At 43.8% G+C, this 15,000-nt stretch overlaps 1 protein-coding gene across 1 annotated transcript in view; it reads right to left on the bottom strand.

Moving 5' to 3' along the window:
• The window catches only part of LOC121700727 (protocadherin-15-like), a 180,616-nt gene that overhangs the window by 98,158 nt on the left and 67,458 nt on the right, over positions 1–15,000 (bottom strand). The window contains 2 exon segments of the mRNA XM_042083929.1: positions 5,172–5,237; positions 5,638–5,652. Coding sequence (XP_041939863.1) covers positions 5,172–5,237; positions 5,638–5,652 — 81 coding nt within the window.

Genomic DNA, 15,000 nt, shown 5'->3' with positions numbered 1-15,000 from the left:
TGATGCTTTGTTGAGCGCGCTTTTGATGAATCGTTAGAAAGTGCTGTGCCAATCAGTGCGAGGGCTAAGGACGTGACATTCCGACTGCAACAAATAAACAAGCGGGGGAAGGGAGGGTTTGTGAGCAGTGTCGTTCCAAACTGAAGTGGACTCTCCGATCGATCTGGTGCTAGTCTAGCACCAATCCATTCCAAATAGTTTGCAGAATCACCCACTAGTACTACAGTACTAGTCATACTATATTCATTCTTCTGTTTGCTTGAAGGATATAACTGTATTTATTACACGGCTCTTCACAATGCAAGTAGAACGCTCCATTGACTTGAATGGGATTTCCCAAAGTTCTAGCAGTCATAATTTTTAAGTTCAGCGTGTGTTGTTGTGAACTATTTGTTTCTCAGCAAAAGCCACGATGAACGGTAACAAATAGGCTATAGCCTAGGCTATGTAGGCTAAATAGTCATATCGTGGGGAGTTTATTGTGGGGAGTTTATTGTTTCGTTTTGGCAAGTAGCCGTGTAATAAGCGAGATAATGTTTAGAACGGCGGTCATTATTGGGAAAATAAGTCCCTTCAGGATGGAACAAGACCCCTCAGCTGCGTGTTGGGGTCCAGTTCGCCCTGTCGGGACTTATTTTCCCAATAATGACCGTCGTTCTATACATTATCTCTTACATAACTACTGCACAACACAAATGTCTTGATGAATTATGAATTAGTGAAAAACACTCAGCACACAGTAAACACACAGTGAGGAGAAGCACACACTAATCCCGACGCAGTGAGCTACCTGCTACAGTGGCACTCGGGAGCAGTGAGGGGTTATGTGCCTTGCTCAAGGGTACTTCAGACGTTCCTACTGGTCGGGGTTCGAACCGGCAACCCTCCGGTTACAAAGCCCTAACCGGTAGGCCACGGCTGCCCCAAATACTAATAAGATACTAATAAGACTTAGAGATACTAATAAGACTTGAACGTGTGGATTACTGGGGTCCACATGTGCATGAATTAAGAGTGTTAAGACTCCCGGGTGAATGTGATGGTAATTTTGTATGCCTAAGACAAAAACGGTCCACTCTAATAAAACGACTATTTAAAGAGCCACAGGGCCTTAAGTTGGAGGTAAATGTCTGTTCCATAGAGAGGGATTACCTCATATTTCCCTGGCTTTCAGTACTGCTGAGTCTGGCCTGGTGATTAAATGGCTTCTATTAATTTCCCCGTGCAAACAGCCTCCTGACCCTCAGATGGGAAGGCAAACCAGAAATAATCTCACTGTCCATTGCTACAGGACTGAAAGTACACACAGTACCAATGTCTCTCTCTCTCTCTCTCTCTCTCTCTCTCTCTTTCTCTCTCTCTCTCTCTCTCTCTTTATCAGAGAAGAGAAGAGATGAAATGAGGAATGAAAGTGAAAATGAAAAGCCTGTCAGTCTGTGAAAAGTCCACATTAAATACACAGAAATCCTTTTTCCTGTTAAAATATACACACAGAGACTGAGTGAAAGGGATAAAACACGTGCGGAAAAAAAAACCTCATCAAAGAAGAAAAAGATCAACAGCAAAAACCTGCCTGACCTCTTAAAATGCAAGATGTTCATCTACTGTAATTACAATTTCCCTTCACACACACACACACGCACGCACACACACACACACACACACGCACGCACGCGCGCGCGCACACACACACACACACACACACACGCCTCAAACAAACTCATTTTGTGTTTCACGTTGGCATAAAGGTCTTTAGTTTGGGAGGGGAAAAGCCTTCAGCACCTCATTTGTAAACGACACAGGCTACCTCAAATGACCTGCCCTTGCACCTGTCACAAATCTCACTGACATTAAAATGTAATTACAGAAGCCCACAACTGATGAAGACCCCCCTCAAACATATAAACAAACACACACACACACACACACACACACACACACACACACACACAAATTCACACAGAACCCTCATGAACACACAGACAGAAGGTAGCAGAGGAGGGGTGTGTGTGGTGTGTGTGAAGGGAAAAAAAACTCAGAGATCTATTACATAAAAGGACCCCTGGCTGCGGGTTGGTGCGGATGCCATCTGTGAGGTGGCATTTCTGGACCCCGGCATGAGGCATTCTGGGAAAGGCCTGTTTTTTCCTCCAGAAGGCAGCGAGACGGAATAAGCGGCCGTCGTCGTCGTCGCCGGCACCACCGCAAGGCCAGCTCTTATTACTGACGACAGGTCCGCGTCCCCACCGAGAAAAGTGGGTCTGAAATCACGAGGGTGGAGAAAAAAATGAGGCGTAATGGGACTCGTCTTCATCGCTAGGCAAGGATTATGGGATGTAATTGTGGGGTTTGGCTTTTTTTCCTTCTTCTTCCTCCCCCCCCCCCTTTCTTTTCCCTTGTTTTCTATTTAAATACAAGCTCACCGAAGCAAACAGCTGTAGAGAATATGACAAGATTTAAATGGGGGAATGCAATGGCATTTATGAGCAAAAAGGCTAAGTGAGTTCAAAAAAAGAGTGATTAAAACAAAGAAACCAGGGGGGAGATGAAGCCGGCTGAACCTTCCATGCATGAAATTGACGGCACTGTTTCCACCTTGGGTGAAACAAAGGAACTTGCACTTTGTGATTAAAGAATTACTTATACAAACACCTTAGTCTGCTACAAGGGAGTAGAAAGACCATGGGTGGCACGTTCTCCTGTACATATCTCTGGCCCTAATTTCATTGGCAGGCAATGAGCAAAATGTTTTGTGCATGAACTGTGAACTATATGCAAAAGTGATAATGTGGCATTTGGGAGCATTGCATTGGCACACCCATATTTGCACTTCACATTTTGCTCATTGGCATTGGCTTGGCATTAAGTTAGCTAAATTAATTAAGTAATTAAACTAGCAAATTAGCACTGGTTCATCTTTTTCTTGTTGCCCGAGTAAGTGTCTTACTCCAGAGGAGATGTCAGACATGTGGACTCGAGTCACATGACTTGGACTCGAGTCAGACTCGAGTCATGATTTTAATGACTTCAGACTTGACTTGATAAAATTCGGCATGACTTGCGACTCGACTTGGACTTGAATACTATTCACTCGAGACTTGACTCGGACTTTGCCTCTTTGACTTGTGACGACTTGACATGTCTCGAGTAAAAAACTAAATTTCCTGATCGTGGACCAGTCACCCCAGAGATGCTTTCCCTCCGCGACTAAAAAAAAAAAAAAATAGCGGAGACAAGCGGCCAGTCCAGAGCACAGTTCAGTGCTGCCGCTACCCCCACATGCGTTACGCACTGTGTGTAGGGCACCAAGAGACAGAGAAACGACCAACATTTAGCTAATAACTAGTAGCTTTACTGCAAACAGATTTCCACTCTTGTTAGAGAACGTTTACAATGTCAAAATGCACCAACAGCATGTTACATAAAGATGATACTTTTCGAGTCCTCTCCATTAAGATCCAACTTGAACTTAGCCTACTCCATTTAATTGAGAACCCCATCTAAGCACGCACGAGAGGGAGAGAAAACGAGTGGCAGGTTCCAGCTGGCTTGTCATTGTTGATGATGATTGATATTTTCTTTTAAATATAAGAAACGTATAAAAGGAAATCATGAAGGCAACAAATACGAGATTAGGGGAAATTGCGGATTTATCCGGTTCTCACTACTGTTATAAACTATGAGATCCAGGTCACTATGACATAGGCTGCACTCACTGTGATTTGGAAAGTGGACAAGAATATGAAGAGTTGTCTTTGCCTTTGTTTAATGGAAATGGTGAGTCTTGAAGTAGGCCTATTCAATAATTTGTTTACATGAAGCACATTGATATGCCGATTGAAACGCATTCCACTCAGCTAGCTAGGTGGCTACTGGCTACCAGGCTCATAATTCACATTTAATTGCAAACAGAAAATGTCAAGCAAGCATCATGTCATACATGCATCTATTTCCAAAGGAATGAAAGCTGTTTGTGCCAACTTAATATAATGCTTATCATTGTTAATATTGTGCTATTCATGTGGCACAAACAATGTTTGAGTTTGTGGACTAGCCATAGGAATGGAGCTGGTAAAAAAGATCATTATGAGAATGTGTGGACAGTGGCACACAATGGGCTTAAAGCTTAAAGTGACAGTGCACCATTTACAAATGAGATAAACAGCATCACATGTGTAGTATTTCTTAAGAAATAAATACTTTAAAACACAATTACTGTGTCATTATTATCTTTTAAATAATATAAAAGTGTTGACCTTGGCTTCCCTTATGAGTCGCCACTGGCAGACAGCCTAATAAATTGTTTGCAGGCAAATCTGTGGCCTAGCGCAGTGAAATGCCATCAGTCAAATTATTACTCATCCTTACAGTGGGCTCCGAAATTTGGAAAAACAATATTTTTATTTGTCATGTAGCTATCCGTTTTGTACAGATTACTCAGGTATGCACATGTGTATATTGTATGCGCATGCATATATCGTAAAAGATTTCAAGACAGAAACATTGAACATATTTTAATCTGTATTTATAAAAAAAAATTCTGTGGATTAGATGGAAGTGTTAAAATTATGATCGATAGTCTAATAATGCCATTATTAAGTGAAGAGTACCTGATGACTTGTTCAGGACTTGAAAAAGATTGGGACTTGGACTTGGACTCGACTTGGCTTTGATGAGACTTCGACTTGGACTCGACTTGCCCTTCTCTGTATTTACTTGGGACTTGACTTGGACTTGAGTGCTAAGACTTGGGACTTACTTGTGACTTGCCAAACAGTGACTTGGTCCCACCTCTGGGAGATGTGGTTCTGAAAAGACACAGCTCTGCCTGATCCATAACCAGTCTGGATCAGAGCCACCCCATGGTCAGCTACAGTCTTCAACCAGGGTGCTCTACTGACATGAAGGTCAAAAACAACAACTCCCTATGCACCAGTACCAATAAAACATACACAACTCCACCCAACATCTCCAGAGTGTTTGAATGAAAGCTTCTGCTTTGTGGATAAACTGACCAACAACTTATTCTGCTTCAGAACAATTCCATCTGCATGCTGCTTCTCGTTTGCCAGTCGTAAGAGAAAAGACTACAACTCCCAAGAAGCACTAGTGCCAACAAAACACACAACTCCACTGCTTGGAGGAGGTGACATGGTATCGTATGTACTCACCATTGGGGCTCTCCTCGTCGATGGCTACTATGGTGGCAGGTGGGCCGGCTCTTGACAGCTTGCACTCTGAAATACAACCAGCAGTAGTGGAGAGAGGGGAGAAAAAAGAGAGAAGGAAACAGTCAGAGCGAAAAACATCTATCGTCTCAAATACCTCATATCACACAATTCACACCAAACAAGACATTTCAATTTCAGCTTCTATTATGTGAGGCTAGTCTTGGGGGGGAAGGCTATAAAACTTGCAGTCTAGGGGCGACTGTATCTATCACCACAATGGAGTGTAACGTTCACAGGCCATGGTCGTTTCACAAGATGGCACTTTTTTTTTTTTACTACGTGTGCGAGCAGGCGGTAACTAGCAGGGTGCTTAGGGGTTAATAGACTTCTCTACTCCATCAAGGAGATGAGAGGAGGAAGGGAGGAAATAAAAGAGGGATTGGAATGAAAAGATTCACGATCTTACCCTCATACTGCCAATCTGGAGTCAGAGATAGTGTCATCAGTGTAGAGCAGAGCAGAGAGGAGGAGAAGAAAGATACACAGAGTGGGGGCACAGAGAGAGAGGGAGAGAGAGAGAGAGAGGAGGGAGAGCAAAAGAGGAGGGTGAGAGAGGAAAGAAAAGAAATAAATTTTCCTTCAGGTGTGACACTGATTGCAGATAACAGGCAAATAACAAAAGTCAAAAGACAAAGGCAGAAAGAAAAATGCCGGTTTGTTTTATCTATGGCTGTTCCCCCCTTCATACTTCCTGTTTTGTTGCCATTGTTGATGCTGTATCTACATCAGACAAGACAGCAATGCCACGCTCATGATACATATTCACAAGTTCTCAAATAACACACCCATAAGGCGACAAGAATGAGAAAAAATATGTCTTCGACGTGAACAGAAATTCTCATGCCGTATTTGTTTCATGAAAGATTTCAAGGCTGAGGAGGATGAGCCGTCCTCTCTCTCTCTCTCTCTCTCTCTCTCTCTCTCTCTCTCTCTCTCTCTCTCTCTCTCTCTCTCCCTCATCATTATGCTTTCAACGTTAAGTAAGCACTCAGTGAGGCTGTTGAGTTGAGCCACCAGACTGTTCCTTAAAGCTGCATCTTTACACCTCAGCCCTTAGGCCTCTGGCCTGCCGCCATTAGGGAAGTAGTTAGCATCTCTCTTCGAATTACTGTGGAGGGGAATCAGACAGGGCAGCATGGGGGAGGCCAGGGATAGAGGAGGGAGGGAGTGAGTGAGTTAGTGAGTGAGTGAGTGAGGGAGTGAAGGAGTGAGTGAGTGGGTGGAGGGGGGAAGAGAGTGAGTTAGTGAGGGAGTGAAGGAGTGAGTGAGTGAGTGAGTGAGTGAGTGAGGGAGTGAAGGAGTGAAGGAGTGAGTGAGTGAGTGAGTGAGTGAGTGAGGGAGTGAAGGAGTGAAGGAGTGAGTGAGTGAGTGAGTGAGTGCGTGAGTGAGTGAGTTAGTGAGTGAGTGAGTGAAGGAGTGAGTGAAGGAGTGAGTGAGTGAGTGAAGGAGTGAGTGAGTGAGTGCGTGAGTGAGTGAGTGAGTTAGTGAGTGAGTGAGTGAGGGAGTGAAGGAGTGAGTGAGTGAGTGAGGAAGAGAGTGAGTTAGTGAGTCAGTGAGTGGGTGGAGGGGGGAAGAGAGTGAGTTAGTGAGTGAGTGAGTGAGTGAGTGAGTGAGTGGGTGGGTGAGTGTGTGGGTGGAGGGGGGAAGAGAGTGAGTTAGGGAGAGAGTGAGGGAGACTTTTACATGTATATCATTCCAATTAAGGTCCATATCCTGGTTAGGGAAATATTCGGAATAAGACGTTAAGCGTGTTTAGCCTTGGGAATGTTCCAGTTTATGTGTTTCATCGGAACGTTCTGAATAAACCAGCGATGCACAGTAGTAGCAGTAACATTGTCATGACGTTTTAATGGCCTCTGTCTTTTCATCCATGGCTGTGAAATTTGTGAAACCGGCCAGATTAGAGCCACTATGGTTTTGCTTTTAAGCCCTACCAAAGTTCCTTGCATGAGCATGTGAAGCTGTAAATTAATATTCTGCTAGAGGCATTTTCTGGCAAATGTGGTTACTGTGGTACAGGTATACACCAAGGGTCTTATTCAGGTTTTCTTTTATTCAGGAATAGTGTCATTATTCCGATTAAGACAGGAATATGGTGTGTACGTAAATAGGGAGAGTGATTGAGTGAGTGAGTGAGTGAGTGGCTTGATAAAAACAGTGCTAGTTAGCAGAGCCCTTTTAAGACCATCGCTCCATGGATTAGCTTTTACTGATGTGAAGTGAAGCTATTTTAGTGCTAGTCGTTTCAGCACACAGCTCTTCCTCCCAAACTCTTTCTCTCTCCCTCTCTCAACACTCAGCCTCATTTGCTTTCCATCCCCATGGCGGCAGTATGATATACACTCTTGGGCTTGTGTTACAGGCTACTTCCTTTAGGAAAAGTACACAAGCAGCTGCTGACAACACGGATTTCACGTCACATTATACTTCTTTCTGCATAGAGCCTGTCTGAGCGCAGTTGATGCTTCTGTCGCATAGTAGCCATAAGGAAGTGGAGGCTACACAGGTGTCCACACAGAGCCGAACACACACTCTGCAGTGTTTCCAATACATTGACTTATTTGCGGCAGCCCACCACAATATCAACATTGACCACCACACAATGATTTCCCAGGTGGTACAGTACTAAAAAATTGTGCTTAAATCTGGTTAGCATCATAACCATCACGCTGCGCTAATTTGTTAAAAACTAGTGGTGTCAGTTAAACCTATTTTAACGGCGTCAATTTTTTAAACGCGAGATTAACATTATTTTTTGGTTAAACAAACTTTGTAGTTTTTTCACATGCTGTTGCAACAACTAGTAACGTTAGAACAACTACCACACCACACTGCATTTAGCTAGACCGGAAACTAAACAATACGCACTGACGAATAGAATGGAACGTTGTATGTGCTGCACGTACAGCCCCCTTTTAGGGAAAAGATGACTGATGTAATGGAAACCTATGCTGCATCAAAGTGGGGAGCGAAAAGGGCTTATATACTTACTAAATCTTGAAACAAACGTGCATAAAAGGCACAAAATAAGGTTGGTGTAAGAGTTATCTGTGTGTTTATGGGATTAATGTGACCATGTTCCTATGGTTTGCTCTTTCTAGTTTACAGGAGTGTCACAAATGTATCGATAGGCACAGTCAAACTGCCCGTGGCTGACTATAACTAAGTTCAGCAAGCTTAACTTTACATGTCATAACATCAACTAAACATAAGTCACACATTCATTCTATCACTTGTAATATGAACGTAGCCTATTTCCTACAACTACAGTAGGTGAGATAATTGGCTATGTTATACTGAAGTTCCACAGTTAGCTAGCTAGCAAGCTAACCGTTTTGCATGGGATATTATAGTAAGTGTACATGCTAAATTTGTTCTCAACATGGGGTATTGCAAACAAATTAGGTTGGTAATGTACATAGTTTCGACATGAGTAAGTTACATAAACATAATTCTTCATAACTGTCGTGTTAGTAAAATGATTGAATGTCCTGTGAATTAAAAATAGATGTAACGTCAACGTGTGATTACTAGCTGACTATCAATGATATAATGTTAACTTGTTTTCCTCTAAAATGGGGCGTGATGCAGATTAAATGTATCTTTATGATGATGCGCCGTTAGTAGGCTACGTAAAGGCATGCTGCACACACTTGTTTGGGCTTACGAGCTGGCCAAAGAGTAGTAGCCTAGGCTGACGCATTAAATGTGTGCCGCCAAAGATTTTCACCGTCACTTGTTCTTTTATCAACATTCCTCTTTGGCTGCTACTATTTGCGATGCACTCTGCTTTCGACATTCATTTACATTAGATTCCATTCTTTTCAATACAACTCCGCACACCAGCATCGCACTTTGGCGCCATGTAAATCACGATTCAGTTATATTTGGTCGACGCTGCTCCATAAAATCCATTGTTCATCCAGTGTTTGCCTGATAAAAACTTCGGCGCTGATGTGTGTGGCAAGTGACAGTGCACCATAGACTGTAGGCCTATAAAATGGCAATGCACTCATGTTGAAAACGTCCTTATTTTCAACTGAACTCAAAGATAATGAATATAGTATGAATATAATATTTTCTGTTTGTTATGCCCTTTATAATGTGTGTAGGCCTACATTTTGTGCACGCACTTCTGCGGTAGCATTTATTTCAGTTTATATCAGCTAAATTTCTGAAGAATATTGTGTTGCCTCAGGTCTGCTGCACATCTTTTGAAATTTGATTTGAAATAATCAAATAGACCTACGTCTTAAAGTTCAGTTAATAAAGTAACTTGCTTTGCTTTCATCTGAATCCCAATCAAGATACACAATAATTGCGTTATTGTTAATATGGACTCCTGGAAAGTTCAGAAATGCAAAATAATAGAATTTTAACCAATCGTGATTAACTAAAGGAATTCAGCGATTAATTGCGATTAAAAATGTTAATCGTTTGACAGCACTATTAAAAACTGTTGCGTCCCTGTTAATCCTGAAAACCTGCCACCACAAAAAATTAAATTCTGTGGGAAACGCTGCTCTGTCATGATGAAGTATACATCCCATGTACCCAGTAGACCCCGGAGTGCTTGGTCTGCTTGTATGCCCATAATCCCTCAGCCATTCTCTCTATCCCTTGACTACTACTTCTCCCATCGCCCTGCTTTGTGTCTCTCCAACTTTTTTCCACCTCTCCATCTCTCTCTCATTCTTTGACACCCGGATAAAAATCTCCCTCTTCCCCCTCACATTCCCCGTTTCTCCTCCTCCAGTGCATGATCTCTCCATCCCTCTCTCCTCCCACTCAATCCATCTCTCTCCCCAACCTCTGTGGCTCCCCCCTCCTCTTCATCATACTGTAAGATACATATTCCCATCCCACCCACACTTTTATGACATTATTAATGGCCAGATGTGAGAAGGGAGTCTACTGGGGATAAATCACACATATGAGGACACACTATATCCTCCAGTGACACAGATCACGGGCGATTAGGAGGGAGATGACACTTTTTTCCCTTAAGGACAGCTCCTCTCATAGTATTAATAATGGATGGTTTAAAACAGTGGTTGACATGGTAGCCGTGTGTGTGTGTGTGTGTGTGTGTGTGTGAGAGAGAGTGTGTGTGTGTGTGTGTGTGTGATGCCTGGCAACTGTAAAACCATGGCAAAAGACAAACACAGTCAGGCACAGACACTTGGGTCAATTACAGAGACCCTCCCAAATACAAACACTCGAAATAAACACAAACTCTATGAGATAATCACATTCAAGTGGGTAGTATGAGAGTCCTCCCAAACACTCACATGTGTATACACACACACACACACACACACACACACACACACACACACACACACACACACACACACACTCCACAGACCAACAAGAGCACTGCTTTCATGCACTCATTGTGTAAAGGAGGAGTAAGAGGGGCGGCTTAAAAAAGGATTTGGAAAGGAAAATGCGGCTGGCTAAAAATTAATGTATTATAATTACGGTAATTAAACATTTATACATCCACGTTGTGTTCATTTGAGCCAGCGTTGTTTTGTATTGAAATATTGTTTAATGGCATGGTGTGGAGTGTTCTCATGGATCTGGACGTGTGTAGCCTACCTGCTACAAATTCATGCTTTGTGGTTGTTATCCCAAAATGCATAAATAGTGATACAAATTGAAGTTGTTTAGCTCTTATGCCCATTACCCAATTTTGCTTGTTCTTATTCAACCTTCAACCTATTCAACAAGCCAGAGCCTTGTTTTCGTGTGCAGGCCATTTCATTGGTTAATTGCTATAGCAATGCAGGCTTTGACCTAATAGTGATCATGGGGAAGCGATTAGCCTTGACTCGCCTTAACTGGCCCAGCTTTGGCCCAACAATGGCAAAGTGGCTGATGATGATGAGCTGTGAGAGTGTGTTTGTGTTTGTGTTGTCCCTCTCTGCCTCAGACCCCCCCCCCCCCCCCCCCCCTCCCAGGGATTTTCCTCATGCATGCATTAGTAATGAACCACACCCGTGCTGCCTTACAAGAGAGAGAAAGAGAGACGGGTGCTCTAACGCTGGAGACACAGCCGGCAGAGCTCTGAGCTCAGGCATTCATTTACTCGTCAGAAAGACAGCTTGTAGTCTTGTAGTCACGGCGACTGTTTCAAAGGGAGACCAAACAGCTCTCGGGTTGCCATGAAAGATTCATGAGAGAGACAGATAGAGAGAGAGAGAAAAACCTTCATCTGTAACCTATGACACAAATTAAGAGGGCAGGCTGAGTAAATTGTAACTGTTGCTACTTGTGAAAGGTCTGATCTTGTCAGTCTTTCGGGTAAAATCCAACACCACTCAACCCTATTTTGTGTCCACACTGCCATTGCATATGAATAGGTTTCAAATCACTTTACATAGCCCTCAAAATCCAAAAGGAATCCTTTGAAGTCCAGGATTGCATTTCCTTTGACCTATATCTGATAACATAGGTGGTTTTGATAAGATTATGATGAAACCGATAATGAGGAGATGATTACTGTTGTAATTCGCAGCTAATCTAGGTAACTAGGTAGAACTGTGTTCATGACATCACTTCCTTTGATGGGGTAATCTCCGAGCCCTGGCTGAGCTAAAGAGGGTCAGCTGTGTGCCATCACACACACACACACACACACACACACACACACATATGGTGCAGCACTAAGCTACACATGATGGTACGTTCACTTACACAAACAATTGTACACACACGCATAGACTGTGGATGTCCCCATTTCCCTGCCCTGGTGACACACACACACACACACACACACACACACACACACACACACACACACATACAATCCCTCACCTCCCAGACAGACTTAACCCACTCTGAAGGCACAGGTGTGGAGCTGCGCCAGGTAGACTAATCGCCCTACAAATCAATAGCCCAGCAATCGGCCTTCTCACAGAACAGCTCCAATGGTCACCTGACCTACCAACAAGCCTGCAGCAGTGGTGCCTCAGTCCAGCACTGCACGGCCCAAAGGAGACTTGCCCAGAATGATATGTCTCCATTTTGACTTCTTATCAATTACTTTATACATTTGGAGTGGATTTTTAGAGGCAGACAGGCGTATAGGCGTTGTAACTTTTCTTTATAGTGGACGGCTGACAGCCTGAATGGTCTGCACTTGTGGTCGACTGAACCAAAAATTAATCATTTTCTTGCGGTTAAAACGGAGCCTTAGTCCTCAGGCTCTCCTGCCATATTACCCAACTAAACCAGAGTTGACACCACCTCACATCGACAAGAAAGACATTATATGATACTTGAAACTCACCTAATGAAATGGCCATATGTTCTAAATCATTTATCTTAATATGGTCTTTTAATATTCTAAGCGGTGGAAAGAAAATATCCCCAAAAGTATCCCGTGAAATAAGAATGATCTTCTTTCTCCAGGACTACATTAGAAAACACTGCCAAGTCCCACTATTTAAAAACTGCAGGCTGCACAACTCAAGTCCGACAAGTGTGGGAGAATACAAAAACAACGGTCCCCCCCCCAGCAGCTTCAAAATGACGACTCTCACACATGGAGGCTATTAGCATAGCGGGGCCTGATCCACAACAAGTGGCTCTCCAGTAAGAAGATAAGACAGCTAACAGTGGCAGCAGCAGTACTAGCAGTAGCAGCTAACAGCAGGTGTCCATCTATAGCTGCTAGCACTATGCTAATCACGTGCCATGTATTCTCCGTCTTAGAGAAAACACACACACATACACACACACACACAAACACACACACACACACACACACACACACACACACACACACACACACACACACACACACACACTGCAACTTTATCGTCATCTGTGAGTCAATCACCATTTCACAAATAGACTGTGTGGGAATAGAGGGGGACAGAGATGGAGAGATGGATGAATTGGGGGAGGGAGAGCAAGAGAGAGAGAGGGAGGAATGGAGAGATGGGGGAATGAATGGAAGGAGAAAGAGAGATATGGAGACAGGGAGGAATGGAGGGAGTGAGAGAGAGAGAGATGGGGGAATGGAGGGAGTGTGAGAGAGATGGAGAGAGGGAGGAATGAAGGGAGTGAGAAAGAGAGATATGGAGACAGGGAGGAATGGAGGGAGTGAGAGATGGAGAGATGGGGGAATGGAGGGAGTGAGAGCGAGAGATGGAGAGAGGGAGGAATGAAGGGAGTGAGAAAGAGAGATATGGAGGAATGGAGGGAGTGAGAGAGAGAGAGATGGGGGAATGGAGTGAGAGAGAGAGATGGAGACAGGGAGGAAAGGAGGGAGTGAGAAAGAGAGATATGGAGACATAGAGGGAGTGAGAGAGAGATGGAGAGAGGGAGGAATGGAGAGAAGGTAGAGAGAGACAGATGGAGAGAGGGAGGAATGGAGGGAGTGAGAGAGATGGAGAGATGGGAGAATGGAGATAGAGTGATGGAGGAATGGAGGGAGAGTGATGGAGGGCTGTATGGAGGGAGGGAGTGTGGGAGAACAGGGAGAGGGAGAAGGGATTCTTTTTATAGAGTGGCACGAGGAGCAGTGTGGGATGGCCCCGGGCAGACTACAGCAGATCGGGGCGCCACAGCCAGAGCTGGCACACACACACAGAGAATAAGGAGCAGCTACTGGGAGAGACCGCATGTGTGTGAGTGTCTGAGTGTGAGTGTGTGTATGTGTGTGTGTGTATGTTACTGTGTGTGTGTTTGCCTGTTTGTGTGTGTGTGTGTATGTGTGTGTGTGTGGGTATGTGTGTGTGTGTGTGGTGTGTGTGTGTGTGTATGTATATGTTACTATGTGTGTGTGTGTGTGTGTGTGTTTGCCTGTGTGTGTGTGTGTGTGTGTGTGTGTGTGTGTGTGTGTGTGTGTGAGTGTGTGTGTGTGTGTGTGTGTGTGTGTGTATGTTACTGTGTGTGTGTGTGTGTGTGTGTGTGTGTGTTTGCCTGTGTGTGTGTTTGCCTGTGTGAGTGAGTGTGTGTGTGTGTGTGTGTCAGAGTTTCCGCTAGAAAAAAATGGTGCCGGTTCGTTTTCCGGACATTTTGATGATATGCCGGTCAAATATATTATCGCTTCTTAATTAGTCAAATTGAGGAAAACTGGAGACAGGCTACCTTAAGAATGACATAATCAAGCTAGAATGCAACATGTTGATTAGCCTAACTTAAACATGCCTAACAAGATCTAGCCAGTATCTTTTCATGGACAGCAAGAGTCCGCTTCGTTCGTTGTTTTAAAAAGGCTACGTTGTTTGTTGCTGCTACCCACGTTCTCCACATCTCCAGTGGTGACTGTTTAACTTACACAGATGCGCACACACAAGAATGAGCACTCACACCACTACCCCCTAATACTATGCCTCTTTATTTGATAACAATAAATCAAGAAATGTTTCCTATTCTGGGAAATGTTTAGTTTCTTTTTCTTTCGGCCGCGGTTCAATGATACCGTTTAATTGTACCAGAAATTATCCGCGGACCAGTAATCTCCTCGTCGAGGAGGCCCTAACCCTGCAGATCATAGACAGAGAACGCATAGGCCTACTATATGCTTTGGGTAAAGAACACTTTGCATGTCCAGTGTAGGCTACACGGAGAATGACAGTATCTTGGAGCGGCCGCATCCCCCGCAACTCCACTTCCAATGTCACTGATTCCGACAGATACGCCCGACACTTCTGCTTTTTATCTGGTGGTGGTGGAGTTGACCGGACATCTGAGGCTTCAGACGTTACCAATTTATCATCATCCATCGCGTCTGGCCTCTGAAAAAACTTTT

Source organism: Alosa sapidissima, chromosome 24 (assembly GCF_018492685.1).
Source record: "Alosa sapidissima isolate fAloSap1 chromosome 24, fAloSap1.pri, whole genome shotgun sequence".
Taxonomy (NCBI): Eukaryota; Metazoa; Chordata; class Actinopteri; order Clupeiformes; family Clupeidae; genus Alosa; species Alosa sapidissima.
Note: the sequence above shows the minus strand (reverse complement) of the source record. Positions and strands in the feature narration are given on the sequence as shown.